The 18,789-nt window shown below is 38.2% G+C and overlaps 1 protein-coding gene across 2 annotated transcripts in view; it reads left to right on the top strand.

Annotated features, from left to right (window-relative positions):
• The window catches only part of NDC1 (NDC1 transmembrane nucleoporin), a 48,238-nt gene extending 29,664 nt beyond the window's left edge, over positions 1 to 18,574 (top strand). The window contains exons 16-19 of one of the 2 annotated variants that reach the window (XM_082612617.1): positions 395 to 495; positions 2,336 to 2,353; positions 12,534 to 12,694; positions 16,056 to 18,574. In XM_082612617.1, coding sequence (XP_082468743.1) covers positions 395 to 495; positions 2,336 to 2,353; positions 12,534 to 12,694; positions 16,056 to 16,119 — 344 coding nt within the window. In that variant the 3' untranslated portion in view covers positions 16,120 to 18,574. The remainder of the gene's footprint in view (positions 1 to 394; positions 496 to 2,335; positions 2,354 to 12,533; positions 12,695 to 16,055) is intronic. The other variant, XM_082612616.1, reaches the window with a different exon arrangement.
• The last annotated feature ends 215 nt before the right edge of the window (positions 18,575 to 18,789 follow it).

Genomic DNA, 18,789 nt, shown 5'->3' with positions numbered 1-18,789 from the left:
TTACAGATACTGCCTTCTCAATGCTTAAATGATACTTCCTCAGAGAGGCCTTTCCTGACCACCCTATGAAAAGTATCCTCACAGCTGTCACCCTTATCAGGCTTTGTTTTCTTAACACTTATCACTACCAAACACAATATTATTTTAAAAAATTCTTTTTCCTATTGGAACGTAAGGCAGAGACTGTCATCTTATTCAAGACTATTGCAGTTGAGCACTTTTTCCATGCCTTTTCCAGTCTTTTGCCTATTTTTCTATTGTATTACTCCCTCTTTTTTTATTTAGAAGTTTTTTTATGCATTCAGAATATTAATCCTTTCTCAAATAGATGTATTGCAAGTAGATTTGCCTGATTTTGATTCGCTTTTAACTTTTTTCTTCTTTTCCACTTGAGGTCTGTCTCACTTAGTAGCAGCATCATTTACAGAAGATAGATTTGGAGTTGTCCAGACTACACTACCAGCTATTCTTAATACTTTGTTGACGCTGCAAGAGGTAGGCAATATGTGGGTTGGGTGGAGGTAGAGGTCCTGTCCCCTCCCCCTGCCCAGCCTTTTCAGTTTGTTTCTTACATATCACATTGAGCAACAAACATATGTTGGAAGTCAAAATAATGGTACTATTCTCACCCTCAGTCACTTACAATCTAAGAGAAACTAGGAAGATAAACTTTTAATTCATTTATAAGTAATAATTGTATTGTAACAAAGAAGGAAAGTATACTAAACCTGTAGGATATACCTCTGATATTAATCAGATTATTTAGGATATTGGAATTCTGTTCTGTGCTATAAGATTGCTTCCTTACATAATTTGTAGCTACTGAAAGTGACTTGTAGTTAAATTACCCTGCAGATAAGAAGTTACCTATTGGCCAGAGGCTTAAGAAGATAGAGCTGGGGCCAGCAGATTCCTGTTATCAGGCTGGGTGCATAGTTTTAAACTACCAGGTTTTTTTAGTACTAGACTTAAAGGAAGAAAAATAAAATGTATGCTTCTTGTTTTCCATTAGGCTGCCTTTCCTAACTTCATGTTGAGGGATATGTTTTGCACTGCCTTATATTATTAGTTGTATGTCAGATGAGGAATATAAACACTGAGGGCTAGGGGCATTTAGAGATAGGGGCTTGGCTGTTGTATAGGTTTTCTGGAGGAGTGTTACTGAACTAGGCTTGAAGGATAATAAACTGGTGCATCTTTGGGTCTTGGGAAACAATTTAAGATATGAAGAGAAAACAGGCTTCACTGTTCCTTTCTTCAAATCTCAATTCATTTTACCTCTTAGAAAGTCTTACCCATCAAAACCAGTGATTTTTTTTTTCTTCACTTTGAGTCCTCTTTTTTTTTTTTGCGGTACACTGGCCTCTCACAGTTGTGGCCTCTCCTGCTGCAGAGCAGAGGCTCCGGACACGCAGGCTCAGTGGCCATGGCTCACGGGCCCAGCCACTCCACGGCATGTGGGATCCTTCCGGACCGGGGCACGAACCCGTGTCCCCTGCATCGGCAGGCGGACTCTCAACCACTGCGCCACCAGGGAAGCCCTTGAGTCCTCTTTGTGCCCACTTTTTCATGTACGTTATTTGAGACATGTTTATACACATGGGTAGTTTTATTATTTGGGTTCTTTTCCCAGCTGCCTTTCTCTAAAGAAAGAATTTCCTACTGTTTCTCCACGACTTCTAATATTTGGCTTGTCTAACCACACAATAGGGTAACCATGATTTGAGCATATCTTTGGTACATAGCATAGTTTTTTTTTTTTCTTAATCACTCTTGCTATGTAGTTTAAAATAAAACTACAGTAGAAAGTTCCATAGTCTACAGAGTGATTTCATATCATTATTTATTTTGAACCTCAGATCTATCTTGTGAAGTGAGATGGAGGTGTTTTGGCCCTGTTTTGCACATGAGAGGGGCTCGGTAGTGCAGTGACTTAGCTCAGGTCTCACACACAAGTCTTGTTAATGGCAGAGCTGGGACTTGAATGTGAGATGATTGCAGGGCATTAGCAGTGTAGTAGACCCCAGGGAAAGCTGCAGATCCACATCCCGTATTCTCTCTGAACTTGTCTATCATCTTCTCCTGGGCTTTTATTTTTACATAAGGTTCTCTTTAGAGAGAATGGCTCTACCCTTAGAACCATGGCTTTCAAACTTTTTAGACCATGATCTAGTACATTTACATTAGACTCAGAATATAGAGGTGTGTGGGTGTAACAAGAAACAAAAGATTCTTAGAAGAGTGCTTACCTTTTATTATGTGCTCTGCATTCTAATGCTTTCCATTCTATTTCATTTAAAAAAAATGCTGGTTGAAACGGAATTGATTTCACAAGGATCACACTGCCCTCAAGGTATTCTGCACCAAAGTTACTTTCTTTTCACCTCCCCACCATCAGAATTCCTAATTCTTCATAGTTGGTTATGGGTAGGTATGACAAGGAAAGCAATTTGTTTATTTGGTTATAGTCATTCCTACCTTTGATTGGGAAGGTAAGAATTACAGATTTGTCGAAGGGTCAGGCCCTATTTACTTTGAAACAGAGGAGTTGAATGGAGGATACTGTTGAGGGGCAGAGTAGAAAGAGGCAGAGGCATGTTTTTGAGAGTTGAGATAAATGGAACAAAGAACAGGACCAGTGATTTGATACTTTGCTTCTGAGTATAAAAACGCTTCCTAGTGTGAGGCTTGTGGCATCTGTTCTCCCCTAGACCACATCACAGTCGGCCTTTTGGTCATGCTCTGCAGGCATCAGATTTTGCAAACTGCCTTGCAGTCTTTCCCACCCCATATCCTGACGTTGACTGTAGTGAGTGATTCAGTGTCCACGTGGATATTTGTCCCACACTTTGACCCCCTCACCAGTCTTTTACATACCCATCAGTGTCAGCCTTTGACCATCATCCAGGCCTCATCATCCCCTGAATTCTCCACCTCCAAAGCTTAAAATTCCAGGATTCTACCCTCTAAGTCAGAGTCCTTAAATGTTTTTGTGCCAAAGGTCCCTTTAGCAGTCTGACGGAGCCCATGGACTTTTCCTCAGAATAATGTTCTTAAATACATAAAATAAAGTCCTTAGGATTAGAAAGGAAATCAAGTATATTAGAATACAATTAAGAAAGTACTAAATTTGTGGTACAGTAATGTGTGCTTTTTAATTAATGCATTAAATAACAAGATCTATCAGTGAGTCTAATAACTCATCACTTTGAAGCAGTGATATGATGAATGGTATTTCAAATAATTGCAATAGTAATGTGATATGAAGATATTGATAATATCTGTTGGTGGCAAAGTCACAGGAATTGCTAATGCTATTGTGATTTACTGTTTCATAATTGAAAGAAATGTTAACTTTTAATTAGAGCTTAGTAAAGATAAACATGTAATTTTTATCCCAAAATTTATGCCCCCTGAATTCTATCCATAGATCTGTGGGCCCGTGTAAGAGGGCCCCCAAGCACAGCCTCATATGCCCTTGCTTCTTCTGTACACTTTGTCTTTGCCAATATTTTCACTTCCTTTGTTTTTCGGCTCCCTCCTAGCTACATATATGTCTTTCCCTATCCAGCTTAGACCTTATAGTCTGTCACTTCAACCATTTTGTTACCAATTCTTTTTTTTTAACATCTTTATTAGAGTATAATTGCTTTACAATGGTGTGTCAGTTTCTGCTTTATAACAAAGTGAATCAGTTATACATATACATATGTCCCCATATCTCTTCCCTCTTGCGTCTCCCTCCACCCCAACCTCCCTATCCCACCCCTCTAGGTGGTCACAAAGCACCGAGCTGATCTCCCTGTGCTATGCGGCTGCTTCCCACTAGCTATCTATTTTACGTTTGGTAGTGTATATATGTCCATGCCACTCTCTCACTTTGTCCCAGCTTACCCTTCCCCTCCCCATAACCTCAAGTCCATTCTCTAGTAGGTCTGTGTCTTTATTCCAATCTTGCCTCTAGGTTCTTCATGACCTTTTTTTTTTTTTAGATTCCACATATATGTGTTAGCATACAGTATTTGTTTTTCTCTTTCTGACTTACTTCACTCTGTATGACAGTCTCTAGGTCCATCCATCTCACTACAGATAACTCAGTTTCATTCCTTTATATGGCTGAGTAATATTCCATTGTATGTATGTGCCACATCTTCTTTATCCATTCATCTGTTGATGGACACTTAGGTTGCTTCCATGTCCTGGCTATTGTAAATAGAGCTGCAGTGAACATTGTGGTACATGACTCTTCTTGAATTACGGTTTTCTCAGGGTATATGCCCAGTAGTGGGATTGCTGGGTCATATGGTAGTTCTATTTTTTGTTTTTTAAGGAACCTCCATACTGTTCTCCATAGTGGCTGTATCAGTTTACATTCCCACCAACAGTGCAAGAGGGTTCCCTTTTCTACACACCCTCTCCAACATTTATTGTTTGTAGATTTTTTGACGATGGCCATTCTGACCGGTGTGAGATGATATCTCATTGTAGTTTTGACTTGCATTTCTCTAATGATTAATGATGTTGAGCATTCTTTCATGTGTTTGTTGGCAATCTATATATCTGCTATGGAGAAATGTCTATTTAGGTCTTCTGCCCATTTTTGGCTTGGGTTGTTTGTTTTTTTGATATTGAACTGCATGAGTTGCTTGTATGGTTTGGAGATTAATCCTTTGTCAGTTGCTTCATTTGCAAATATTTTCTCCCATTCTGAGGGTTGTCTTTTCGTCTTGTTTATGGTTTCCTTTGCTGTGCAAAAGCTTTGAAGTTTCATTAGGTCCCTGTTACCTGTTCTTCAACTCCTTGTTGCCGTGTCCTTCAGTTGAACCCATGTGGCAAAACCCTAAGGGATCAATCCCATATCAACCACCCACCCTTTCTCTTGCCCATCCCTCCTGCTTCTGCCTCACTTCAGCCCTTGGCATTTCTGACCTGAATTATTACTATGGCCTTTTGCTCCTCTTATTAACAGGGATCCTTCATTCTGACTTTAGTCACTATCCTGTTCTTCCTGTGAGCCCTCTGCTCTAATAACCACCATGGACTATTCCGTTTTCCCCCCAAATATATTTTATCTTCTTAACCAGACTCTAACTCTGTATATGATGCTTCTTCTTTCCTTCTTTGCCTAGAACACATTTTTCTTTTCTCTGGCTCTGCCCTGTAATCCCCATTTCATCACTTTATTATACTTCATTTTAATTGTCTGTTTACTTTTTTTTTTTTTTTTGCGGTACGCGGGCCTCTCACTGTTGACTCTCAACCACTGCGCCACCAGGGAAGCCCTGTCTGTTTACTTTTATTGTCTCTAGTCAGAGCAGAGGCAGGGACCTTGTCTTATTTCTGTATTCCTAGCATCTGACCTGGTACCTGGCAAATGACAGGCACTTATTAAATGCTTGTTGGATGACTGCTGGATAGCTTCATGGTTGGTTTGGTGGGCAAAAGCTTCTGTTCTGGGGCCTGATTTAAGTGACAGTTCTGATGTAGTGGGTTAATTATAATAGTCCCAAGCCCCTTCATTTTGAGAGGCAGGGATGTCATGTGACTCATACGAGCCTTGTTACATGTTTTTGGTTTTATGTTCTGTGATGTAGGAGGGATACTTGCTCTTAATAACGAGGGTAAGTTCTAAGTATCTCTGTAATTTAAGGCAAGTTATAAAATACAGGCTTCTGGATGTTACTAAGGAAAATTGTATGGAACTGTTCTGTTCTTTTGTTTTATTTTTCACTATCAATAAAAAAGCCATATCACTGTGAATCATTAAAGAGAAAATATGAAAGGAAAGGGGAAGCCTTTCATTCTTCAAACCATTCAGAGGGCAAGCAGTGGAGGGATGGATATCCTAGGACAGTTGTTCCTAATAGTGGGCCAGGCCCTCCTGGGAGATTCCAAGTATCACAACAGGTTCATGAATCCACACATACATTGCTGTCATCTGAGTAATTAATGTTTGTCTGACATATTTATAGCTATTTTTCAGAGGTTTTTACATGCTGTTTTGGTTAATTAAAATAGAAATTCATTTAAAAGCATTATTTCCTACATTAGTGGATGGAGAACAACTACTATCCTGTGGAATTCCACTACGTATACATATATATGTGTATATATCTACATATATATATAGTCTTTAAAAAGGGTCCTTATAAAGATTGGGGACCAAAATGGTAGAGTGGTTTTTTGTTTTGTTTTTTTTTTTGTGGTACGTGGGCCTCTCACTGTTGTGGCCTCTCCTGTTGCGGAGCACAGGCTCCGGACATGCAGGCTCAGCGGCCATGGCTCACGGGCCCAGCCGCTCTGCGGCATGTGGAATCTTCCCAGACCGGGGCACGAACCCGTGTCCCCTGCATCGGCAGGCAGACTCTCAACCATTGCGCCACCAGGGAAGCCTGGTAGAGTGGTTTTTTAATCAAAAAATTCTTTTCTTAAATTGTGTTAAAATACACATAACGTAACATTTACCATTTTAACTATCTTTAAGTGTACATTTCTGTGTCGTTAAGTACAGTCACGTTGTTGTTTAACCATCAACCATCATCTAGCTGCAGAACTTTTTCATCTTTAAAAGTACATTTTAAAGTTTTCAGAAAGCCTTCAAGTCTTTGAAAAGTCATTGTCACCTTGATGGTAGGATATCAGCTCTGTCTATTATATTTTCTGCCTTATCATCTGAAAGTCAAATTTTGATATACTTGGAATATTGAAGTTGACCTTTATGCTATTCACATATCCATTCGTCCAATAAATGTTAATTATCAAATGGTTTACCATGTGTTAGGATATAGAATGAGAAAAGGCATACATGGTTCCTGCCCTCCAGGAGATTACAGACTATAAAATGGAAAATCATACAAATAAGTAACTACAATTGTAATAAGTGCCACAATATGCAAAAATGCAGGATGATCAGAGAACATAAAACTGGGGAGTCTAAGCTAATCTTGTGAATAGGAGATTGAAAGGAAGTGTGAAGTCATTAAAGGCCTCCCTGAGGAAGTGATAACAGAAGTTAGAAGGAAGAATGGGGAAAAGGAAAGGAATGTTCTTGAGGGCCAGAACTATGGGTTTGAAGGCCCAGAGACCCTTGACCAAGTCACAGTCCATTCTTTGTTTCTCTAGAATCCTATGCTACTTTACCTAATATCTGTGTAGTACTCCAAAAGAAATGCTCTCTCTTTAATTTTTGAAACAATCCCATAAAGTTAGAATAAGGCTTACTTTGCATGATTTGAGTCTCTCAAAAAGACTATATCTGTTGGTATGACTTAATCAAGATCATGCCAATAAATGGTCGAGTAAATTTGAAAACCAGGCTTTTAGACCTGAAGTCCTTTGCTTTCTGCCATATCAAATTACCTCTGTGAGGGCTTGGCAGGAGCATGCATTTCTTAACCTCCTTTTATTTATTTATTTATTTATTTATTTACTTACTCACTCACTTACTTACTTATTTATGGCTGCATTGGGTCTTCATTGCAGCATGTGGGCCCTTCTTTGTGGTGCGCAGGCTTCTCTCTAGTTGTGGAGCGCAGGCTCAGTAGTTGTGGCACACAGGCTTAGTTGCCCCGTGGCATGTGGGATCTTAGTTCCCCAACAGGGATCGAATCCGTGTCCCCTGTATTGGAAGGCGGATTCCTTTTTTGTTTTGAATTTTATTTTATTTTTATTATACAGCAGGTTCTTATTAGTTATCTATTGTATACATATTAGTGTATATATGTCAATCGCAATCTCCCAATTCATCCCACCAACACCACCCCCTGACCCCTGCCTTCCCCGCTTGGTGTCCATACGTTTGTTCTCTACATCTCTGTCTCTATTTCTGGTACTGGTTCACCTGTACCATTTTCTAGATTCCACATATATGCATTAATATACGATATTTGTTTTTCTCTTTCTGACTTACTTCACTCTGTATGACAGTCTCTAGGTCCATCCACGTCTCTAAAAATGACCTAGTTTTGTTCCTTTTTATGGCTGAGTAGTATTCCATTGTATATATGTTTCACATGGAAGGTGGATTCTTAACCACTGGACCACCAGGGAAGTCCCAGTGCTTCTTAGATTTCAGTATTTAAGAGAAGACAATTAGAGTGAGAAAAGACAATAATTTTAAGCTCTGGCTACATACTGTTTGCTCAAATCCCTGAACCTGAAGCCTTCTTGTCCTTTGTTATAAAAGGAGATTAGAGAGAATTAGAGATGTGTTAAGGACACATTACCTCCAAACTAAGACTTTCTTCCCCAATGTAACTTTTATACCATTAGGGTCTGCTGGACCCAACTTAATTTTTGTATTTATTTGTGAGCTATTCCAGTTATTTGTAAGGATGACTTTTATTCTTTCTTAGAGGTCTTTCAAAGAACAAAGAGAAAACAGTCAAACAGAATTCACTCTTTTACAATTATCCTTTGGACCCTTTTAAAATCCAAGATGTATTATGAAATCCTAGTGATTTTACATTTCTAGTATCTTGAAACAACTTGCTATTTGATCATCCCAGGAATTATTTCATCATTACTCATCAGTTATTCCAATTGTGGTAAAAAAGACCAATAAGAAAACAGAAGAATGATGAAATCATATAGTATTGTATCATCTTTGAAGAAAAGGTATATAGTCTGAACACACATCTTTACAGTTTTTTTTTTAAGCTTTCATTGAATGCAGTTGCTAGTTCAGATTTTTAAAATTTACCACCAATGATGGTAAAAGGAAGAAAATTGCCAATATGTTAAATAATTATTTAGATAAATCAGAAGATGAATGTAGAGAGACAGCACTCTAGAAATTTACATGGTTCTTAAGTGGATACATGCTGAAGGTATACAAAGGTGTATTCAAAAGTGATGGGAGGGCTTCCCTGGTGGCGCAGTGGTTAAGAATCCGCTTGCCAATGCAGGGGACATGGGTTCGAGTGCTGGTCTGGGAAGATCCCACATGCGGAGCACCTAAGCCCGTGCACCATAACTACTGAGCCTGCACTCTGGAACCCGCGAGCCACAACTGCTGAAGCCCGTGTGCCTAGAGCCCATGCTCCACAACAAGAGAAGCCACTGCAATGAGAAGCCTGTGCACTGCAACGAAGAGTAGCTGCCGCTCGCAGCAACTAAAGAAAGCCCGTGGGCAGCAATGAAGAGCCAACGCAGCCAGAAATAAATAAATAAATAAATAAATAAATTAATTAATTAATAAACAAAAAAGTGATTGGAAGGAAATAGGTGATATTGAAATGAAAAAAGTCATGTACAATAAAATATTTTTATATTTGATCATTTCAGTTCATCTTTATAAACCTAAGAATGAAAATGTTTTGCACAATTAGGGTGCAAAGAAAATGACTGAACTCTTCAACAATATTATGAGCTGTCAAAAGTTTTAAAAAATATTGTATTTTGATGTGCAGATTCAAGAAAAAGAACCAGAAGTAATGATAAGCTAGAACCTGTTGGATATATATCTTCAGTTTGAAATCAGTATTACAAGATGGCTATGTTCCAGGTTTATTCATGATAGCTGATAAGCAGCTAGTTGCATTCAAAAGACGTTGCCTATTTCAGATGTATATGTCTTCAAAACCTGGAAGATATGTTTATAATCTTATTTAAACTTCTATAAAGTTATTTTACATTATCCTGTCATTCTTACTTCTGTAAATTTTTTGTAAAAAAACTAAACTATAAAAAGGGTCCACTGGAAAAAGAAAAGGGGGGGCTTCCCGGGTGGCACAGTGGTTAAGAATCCGCCTGCCAATGCAGGGGACACGGGTTCGAGCCCTGTTCCGAAAAGATCCCACATGCCGCGGAGCAACTAAGCCCATGCGCTACAGCCACTGAGCCTGCGCCCTAGAGCCCGCGAGCCACAACCACTGAGCCCACTCGCTACAACTACTGAAGCCCTGCACCTAGAGCCCATGCTCCACAACAAGAGAAGCCGCTGTAATGAGAAGCCCGCGCACCGCAACAAAAAGTAGCCCCTGCTCGCTGCAATTAGAGAAAGCCCGCGTGCAGCAACGAGGACCTAATGCAGCCAAAAATGAATAAATAAAAATAGATTTAAAAAAGAAAGGGTCCACTGGATCCAGGTGTAAATGATGATGATGATTTTGCTGGTATACTGAATGTTAATTAGAAGGTTTACAAGAAAATTGAAAAGGAAGTAACTTTTCCATTATGATTCAGTGTTATTTAATGTTGCTTAAATATGTCATTGAATACCATCTCCCATACTGCCTAAAATTATCTCAAGTTTGTCCCAGTCTTGGGAATCCCTCTTATAAGTTACTGCTGAGAGAATAAATGTTTAGACTTGCAGTTATCATGGTAGACTGAACACACGCATCAGGTCTTGTTCCTTCCCCCTAAACTCTGCTAAACTACAGTAAAAGGACTTTTAAAAAGACATAAGTCCAAGGGCTTCCCTGGTGGCGCAGTGTTTTAGAATCCGCCTGCCAGTGCAGGGGACACGGGTTCAAGCCCTGATCTGGGAAGATCCCACATGCCATAGAGCAACTCAGCCCATGCACCACAGCTACTGAGGCTGTGCTCTAGAACCCGCAAGCCATAACTACTGAGCCCACGTGCCACAGCTACTGAAGCTCGCACGCCTAGAGCCCGTGCTCCGCAACAAGAGAAGCCACCGCAATGAGAAGCCCTCACACTGCAACGAAGAGTAGCTCCCGCTTGCTACAACTAGAGAGAGCCTGCGCACAGCAACAAAGACCCAATGCAGCCAAAAATAAATAGCTAAATTTATTAAAAAAAAAAACAAACGTAAATCCATAAATAGGAGAGGAGACAACAGCAACAAAGTCTTCAAAGCCTGGACAGCAGATGGTTGAGACGACTAACTTAGCAGATTCCAGAGGCAAATCTGAAGTTGGTAGTGGGGCAAGGACCAAGACCCTCTGGAACCAAGGGTGAAGGGACAGGTACCAGAACAGGGAGGTTTGGGTGAGACCTGTTTGAAAACCAGTTAGATCCCTAGATTTTCCTTGGTGGTGCTTCTCCCTCATTCCAGCACAAGTCGAGGTTCATCCTCAGAGAGAGCAGAGCATTGGGTCTCTGGACTGGGAGAGTTCATAGTTGTGGGGACTCTGCTGGAAGCATAGAGGTGTGCTCCATAGCTCTGTTCACCACTTGGCTTCCCTGAGCACTGGGGACCAAGCCCCCCAGACAGGGTACTGGAAGACTTTTCTTTGGAAACTCTGATCAAACCAAGAAGAAAGATCTAAAGTTACTGAGTTGAGCACTTACCCCCCCAAAACGTTCACGCAGATCACCTATTGTGAAGCTGTCAGTAATCTCCAGTTGTGTACTCAAAGCTGTGGTCAATAATCTCCAATACTCAGAGCTTTCGGTCAGCTCTTTAGGAGGCCCCACTCTCAGTCATGAGCCAAGGATCACTAGATTTTGAAGAAAGTATCCAATACAGAAGATAGAGACCAAAAGAAGCAAAGAGAAGAAAAGTAGCTTGGAAGAAACTATAAAACAAACAAAAAACCAAAAATCACCAAAATCCTCAGAAACAAAAGCGGTATTGCAGCCTTGAAACAAAAATAAGATGCTGAACTAAAAAGGCTCACTCAAATGACATAAAAGAGCTCTTTTTTAAATTTTTATTTATTTTTTACACAGCAGGTTCTTATTAGTTATCTATTTAATACATAATAGTGTATATATGTCAGTCCCAATCTCCCGATTCATCCCACCCCCACCCCCACCCCTGCTTTCCCCTCTTAAGAGCTCTTGAAATTAAAAACATGATGGCAGAAATCCTTTTAACTATAGTTTTAAGTACTTTTTTGGTGCTTAGATCCGTAACTATAAATAATAGACTTATATTATTACTTCTTGTCACTTTAGACATTATCTTTGCTTTAGTAGATTGACATGCTTATACTTCTCAGTCTTTTCCCTTCTCTTAATATAGTTTATAGCATTTAAAAATTATAATATTTACCTTTGGCTTTTAAAAGTTATACTTAAATCTCTTATACTATCAAGTATAAATAAAATCAGTTTCACTTGTGAGTTCTCTTCCCACCTATTCTTGCTCATAGGTACTTTATCAGCTAGAATTGAAAAGGAAGATAAACTAGTATAGTAAATAACCTTACCCTTGTAAAGTATAAAGTTTGGTCTTTTTTTGGGCTGAGATTTATAATAAAGGTGCTCTTACCCGTCTGTCATGCATCATAAGCAGAGTAGGATATCTGTGTTTCACTTCCCCGATTTGCATTTTCAAGGCTGTTGAAGCATAACTGCTTTTTAGAGGACAGATGTGGACTTTTCCCTGGTTAACTGCTGAAGTGGCTGAACCTCTACTCCCTGTTTTTCAAATCGTTTTGACTGTGATCCAAAATAAATACTACGTGTGTGTGTGTATGTGTGTGTGTGTGTGTGTGTGTGTGTGTGTGTGTATCTCTGTATTTATCTGTCTATCTGAAATGAAATCTCTTTAATCCTTTGGACTAAATTGGCTTTCTTGATAGTCTGAACTAACGTGTTTTCTTTCTTTCTTGATGTAGGCAGTTGACAAGTACTTCAAGCTTCCTCATGCTTCCAGTAAACCACCTCGGATTTCAGGAAGCCTAGTGGACACTTCTTATAAAACATTAAGATTTGCCTTTAGAGCATCACTAAAAACTGCCATCTATAGAATAACTACTACATTTGGTGAACATCTGAAGTAAGTTTACCTGTTTTTGTTCCACGATAATTCACTTTCAGGAGTTCACCTGAGAAACGGGTATGAGAATTATAAAGGCTCATAAGTTGAAAGTATTCTTTTGGGACCTTCATGATTCCTACTGGCAACTAACAGCTTGGATTTAGATTTAATATTTACATTTTAAAATTTGGCCTATCATATAAGCTTTGGGGCCTTCTTTCAAATGGGTAAAAAAGAGGATAGAAAGTTATAAAAGCAGCAAATGTAATTATATACATATATTTTTTAAATTACTAAAATATCCTTAAGGTAGAAAAAAGGCAAAATGATATTTTCTTCTCCAGAAAAGCATATTAAAAATAATTCTGGGGCTTCCCTGGTGGTGCAGTGGTTGAGAGTCCGCCTGCCGATGCAGGGGACACAGGTTCGTGCCCTGGTCCAGGAAGATCCCACATGCCGCGGAGCGGCTAGGCCCGTGAGCCATGGCCGCTGAGCCTGCGCGTCCGGAGCGTGTGCTCCGCAACGGGAGAGGCCACAACAGTGAGAGGCCCGCATACTGCAAAAAAATAATAATAATAATAATAATTCTGTTATTACGTCTTGGTCAGCAAACTAAGACTTGGGGTGAGGAGAGTATTCCATAAATGAGTCATTGGTGCTTTGTGAATCGTGCTGGAAAAGCAATGATAGATCATACCACCTTAAGAAACGGAACCAGAAAGAAAACCCCAAACCCCAAACCTGTGTATATTTAGTTTCATTGATGTTTACTGCTTTCTTTTCATGAAATAATCTACCTAGGCAGTGTAAGGGATACTATTTTATTAACTAAGTTATTTCTGTCATAATTATAAATAAACTTTAAAAGATATAAGAGGTTGCTCTGTTTTTTTCTGTATGCAATCAATAAGTAGTTTAGAACTTCCTCAAACCACTTGCTTTTAGAAGCAGTAGTGTATTTCCTTTTACTTCCATGAGGCACATACATAAAGCATATGACATACATGTCAACACATACATAAGGTAGCAGCAGCAGCAAGTTTTTATGGAACACTTTGGTTCTGTGTGGGAATACAGAAGAGCTGTAGATAATCCGCTCTCCTTAAGAGGTTTATTCATTTGTTTAAAAACAAACCAAAAAAAATCTATTTATTGAGTGCTTCTAGATTTGCACTCTCCAATATGATAGCCACATATTACTATTTAAATTTAAATTAATTTAAGTTAAATAAAATTGAAAATCCACTTTGTTACTTACATTGGCCACATTTCAGGTCCTCAATAACTGCACGTAGCTAGTGGCTACCGTATTGGACAGCTTAGGTATAAAACATTTCCATCATTGCAGAAAGTTCTGTTGCACAGTGCTGTTCTAAAATGCTGTTCGCATTTTCATTTACTCTTCTCAAAGAGCCTTTGGGGTGTAGAGATTATCATATTGTATAGATATGGAAACAGACTTGGAGGGATTAAGAACTTGCCTAATAGCATAGTCTAGTCAGTGTTAGAACATGAACCAGAAATCAGGTCTTTCTTGCTCTTAAAATTCCACCTTCTTACCCTATACAACACTAGACTCCCTTTAAGATGTAAACTGCTATGTAGGGTACTCTCAGAAAACGTTCAATGAATTTAGGTAATGAAATAGATATGATGTATATTGATGTTACAGCAAAACAGGAAGAAAAGGGGAAAATAAATTTCTTAAAGGGAGATAGATGACTGTTAAAAAAATTATGAGAATGAAACTCTGCCTTAGTTTCTTTCCTCTGAGAAGAGCCATATTTTATACATGTACCAAAATTGATGAGGTCAGTAGAGACAATTTTGTACAAATATAGGACAGAATGGTATAGTAGAAGTTAGATTTGGAATCAAAACATTTGGATATATGCCTGGTTACATTATTGACTATCTGTAGTTGTGGGCAAGTTACCTATTGATTTAAGTAACTTGCCTGAGATTATGCTGGTAGTAAGTTGCAGAACCAGCATTTAGACTCAAATCTTTCTGACCCTAGAATTCTATCTACAAACCTCTGGAAACCATTCTGATACTGTTTACCCTCCCATGAAAAGGGTATGTTATCCATTCCAGTTTGTTTCATTTGCTGTTAAGAGAGATAAAATGGGATCCTACATATGTAAAGCCCACACTACATTATATATTGTTGTGACAATAACTATTATTACTGTATCATACCTGGTTTAATCATTCCCCAAAACTTCACCCCTGAGAACCAGGTATAAATGAAGTAAACGTTTGAGGTGTGAAAATTAACGCAGATCAGTTATGCATTGGAGAAATTCATTTAATACCTATTTACTCTTAATTTAGGCAAATTCGGTTTGCTAGTTTTCCAGCCTATAACATATTAAAATATGAGAGGAAGACTGCTGTTAGAGTCAAGAATACTAACAATAGTAAGAGATAGTACAGTGCCTGCTAGCAGAGGGGAGTCATGAGAAAAGCTGTAGACTTGGTGTTTGAAAAAGTTCAGAGCCATTTAGTGAGAGATGACAGCCTCACTGGCACCTAGAGGGAGTCCGAACAGTAAAATACACTCGAGACAGTGCAGTTAGTCGGAGAGATGTAAATGTATAAGGTGCTTTAGCATGATTTGTAGCAAAATTATTATAATAAGACTTGACACTTTTAAAAGTGACAACCTTCAGTTACCTGGAATTTTATCATTCAGTAATGGTATATTACTGTCAACAACTAGAAAACCAGAATCTTTCAGTATATTCAATTTCTGCCCAAAAGTTTAAAAGGAAGTTTTATACTAGTTTCAATATATATATTTGCCGCGCTTTTGTCCAGGTAATGTATTTTTGTGGCGGCAAGGGTGGGGAGAGAACTCAGTTTCCCCCTCTAAGACATAACTTATGTTCAAAGGGAAAAGTAAATCTAAACCACCAAGCTATTACCTTTGAAAACGATTAGTGGAGTCTATTGTGTTTTAACCAAACATTTTAGTTTAAAGGATTTTATATTAAAGGCAATTCAAATACTCCACAACTCAAAGATAATGTTGGAATCTGGTTTAAATAAAATAATAAAATCCAGAAAATCTACTGCAAGGCCTGGAACTGCACAGCAGGTTCCACAGCAGAGCAGGTTAAAATTGATGCCTTCACTTGTCAGTCTTAATTTGCTTTGGTCTTTTAGAAGGTAGAAGCATGCTGTTACTGAATGCAAGCCCTCCTCCTCATTAGATTAAGGAGGGTTTTCATCCAGCTTTTTCAGAAGTACTAAATACGTGAAGATTTCTATTTGTTTTTAATTGTTTTGAAAAATATTGACTCTGTGCTCTGTGGTTCACTTAATATGCTTAATGTAAAATAAAGCTTATGCTTTGAATTTATGTTTCATTTAGTGCTGTGCAAGCATCTGCAGAACATCAGAAAAGACTTCAACAGTTCTTGGAGTTCAAAGAATAGTTAAGTAATATAAACTGTGTTCATTACACTGCTGATACAACTACAGATGGGACAGTAAATGTTCAGCATTCTTGGATCAGAAGAAAATGGACTAATTAGATGCTTCCTTTGTCGTGGTGGTTGCTTTGAAAACTATACTTTAATGGGAGAAATCATGGGAAGAAATTCTCAACAGAATAACCGAAAACTGCCTTTTCTGTTCCGATTACTTTTTGTGTGTGTGGCATAATAAAATCTTTATTCAATTTTACAGAAGCATCTATGGCAGTAGAAATGTTTGTAGCTTATGTAGCTTAATAATAATAACTAGAAAATTTTTAGAGTTTACTTTTGAGAGGAGTAGCGTCAGCTCAGAAGGTACTGATAAAATAGGTTGACTTGTTCTGGTCTTCCTTCCTAATCGTCCTGAGAGTTTAGCTCTCTGTAAATTCAAAATACATAAACTTTTTTGGAGTAGTTTCTGTTTGCTAAAGGATAAAAAGGGTAACAGTGGAGAAAATTTCACAGAAAATATTGTCTGAAGGACATATTTTGTTAATCTGTTAGGTTGTGTTTTTGTTTTCAGAGACAAATTAAATTTGCATGATTGTCCAAAAAAAGTCTCAATTTACAGATGCTAACTCTATATAAAGGAATGTGGAAAAATTCAGTTCTTAAGTTACAAGATTAAACATTCACATTTGGTTTTCGAAAGACAATTGACCAACATCTATGAATTTATTTTGTATCATGCTAGTAAACAATAAGCATATGGGTATTTTCTCAACTAGTTTTGCTTTCTTTTTCTGGAACAAAACATTAAGTGATTGCCGAGTTTTTCAAGTGAGAGAAAAAGTTTTGCACGAAACACCAGGAAACTTTCCCTTTTTTTTCCTTCCCTCGTCTTCATTAGATCAAATTATTTTGTAAAGCTTAACTGGCCTCACAGAGGGAGCAACCTTTGCTTTGTTAACTGGCTAATTAAAATATATTAGGAAAATCTTTACAGCCAGAAACAACTTAGTCATCAATCAGCAAGTGAAACCAAAATGTCAGAGGGATTACTGTACTTAGGAGTGTGTTGTATGTCCCACAAGTGAGTAGGTAATTTTATAATTTATTAGAGCAACTTTGGAGGTGAAAGATTGGAAATCCTACTGGTAGATATTCACTGGACTAGCTTTGGACTGAAATGCTCCCTTGTAATTCTTTTCCCATTTTTCCCCTCTAGTGTCCCCCATTGTTTTCTTTAAAGTCAGCACAGAATTGTATATGAATCTTTAATGTGGTATATATGTCTACCATTTGTCTGATTACTTGATGTATTATATCTTGATTTATTTGTTGCCCTTTCAACCAGCACATGCCAAATTATAAATGAATCCTGCTGGCCTTTAAAGTATCTTTATGAGACAGTTTCCCAGTTGTCAAGTGTTTGGAGTATTTAGGCAGTTGCCTTTTTTTTTGCATCTGAAGTGGAGTTAATCTCTTTTTTGAATGTAAAAGTTGAATTTTGAATGTGGAAGTTACTTACAGATGACCAGAAAATTGTGACTAGGTTGACTGAGAACTGTTGAGTTCCATGTTTTAAAGCCATTGAACTTTTTATATTCCATTCTCTGTGCTTTCCCTGGCTGAGGCATTTTGGGAGAAAAGAACTCTTAACCTTATGCTTCCATAAAGAAGAATTTAAACTCTCACTTACTTAGATAAAATGTCTGGCTTTGTTTAGGTTTTTGTCATTTCCCGTATACTTTGGGCAAATGTATATTTGATGAGCAATGTGAAAATTTCTGTTGTGTTCATCCCTATTTTTTCTCAAGAGGACGTGCTGTGTACACAGTATAGTTCACTTTATGTCTGGCTGGTGGAAATTTGGAAACTGCTTCCCCAAATCTGGATTGTATTTAGTAGATAAGGAAGTCAGTTCCTTTTCCTCATTGTGTTGTTAATCTACACACCATCTGTTGGAGTAGGGAATGGCTCAATCACCTGTTATGAAAGAGAGCTCCTTCGCCTGTGTACAGGGAGGAGGATCTTAGGAAGGCCAGCAAGAGGAGAGAACCATTTCCTTTGATGAAGTCACATCCTGCCTATGAACGCACTGATACTATACATTGGCCTGAAAATTAGAGGGTGTTCTTTGAAAGCTTAAAAGCCTTTCTCTGACTGTCAGTACAAAACGTGATTGTATCAGCTCTTGTAATGTTTTCTTGACCCTTATGGAAGGTATAAATCCACGTAACTTCTTTCCTAGAGAACTGGGACACTGTGCTGGAATTTAAAAAAACTTGTATAGTCGAGTGGACATGGATAAGCAACAATTTGTTACTTTGCTGAGTTTATTCCTTGGTAATTGTTCTGTGTGTCTTCCTATAAATATGGTAATCTGTTTATATCCTTTTGTATATCACTGATACTGAATTGGGTAGAAAAATAAATTGACAGTTTTTAAAAATGGGACTATTAATTGAAATATGTATATCTGTGAGGTCAATTATTTAATTTCTGGGGTGGGTGTGTGTGTGTTTCCTTAGCCATCTTAATTCAGTCTCAGAGTTGTTGCTTATAAAACCTGAAACACTTCTTGAGAAATGAGCTTTTGCCCCTGGTTGGACTAATCTGGTAGGTGATCTGTGTTTCATGGTACCTCTAAGGAGCCTGAATTCTAAAAGGCTCTTTCTTCATTGT

Source organism: Mesoplodon mirus (assembly GCF_964341445.2).
Source record: "Mesoplodon mirus genome assembly, chromosome: 3".
Taxonomy (NCBI): Eukaryota; Metazoa; Chordata; class Mammalia; order Artiodactyla; family Ziphiidae; genus Mesoplodon; species Mesoplodon mirus.
The sequence above is the reverse complement of the archived record's forward strand: the minus strand, read 5'-3'. Positions and strand labels throughout refer to the sequence as shown.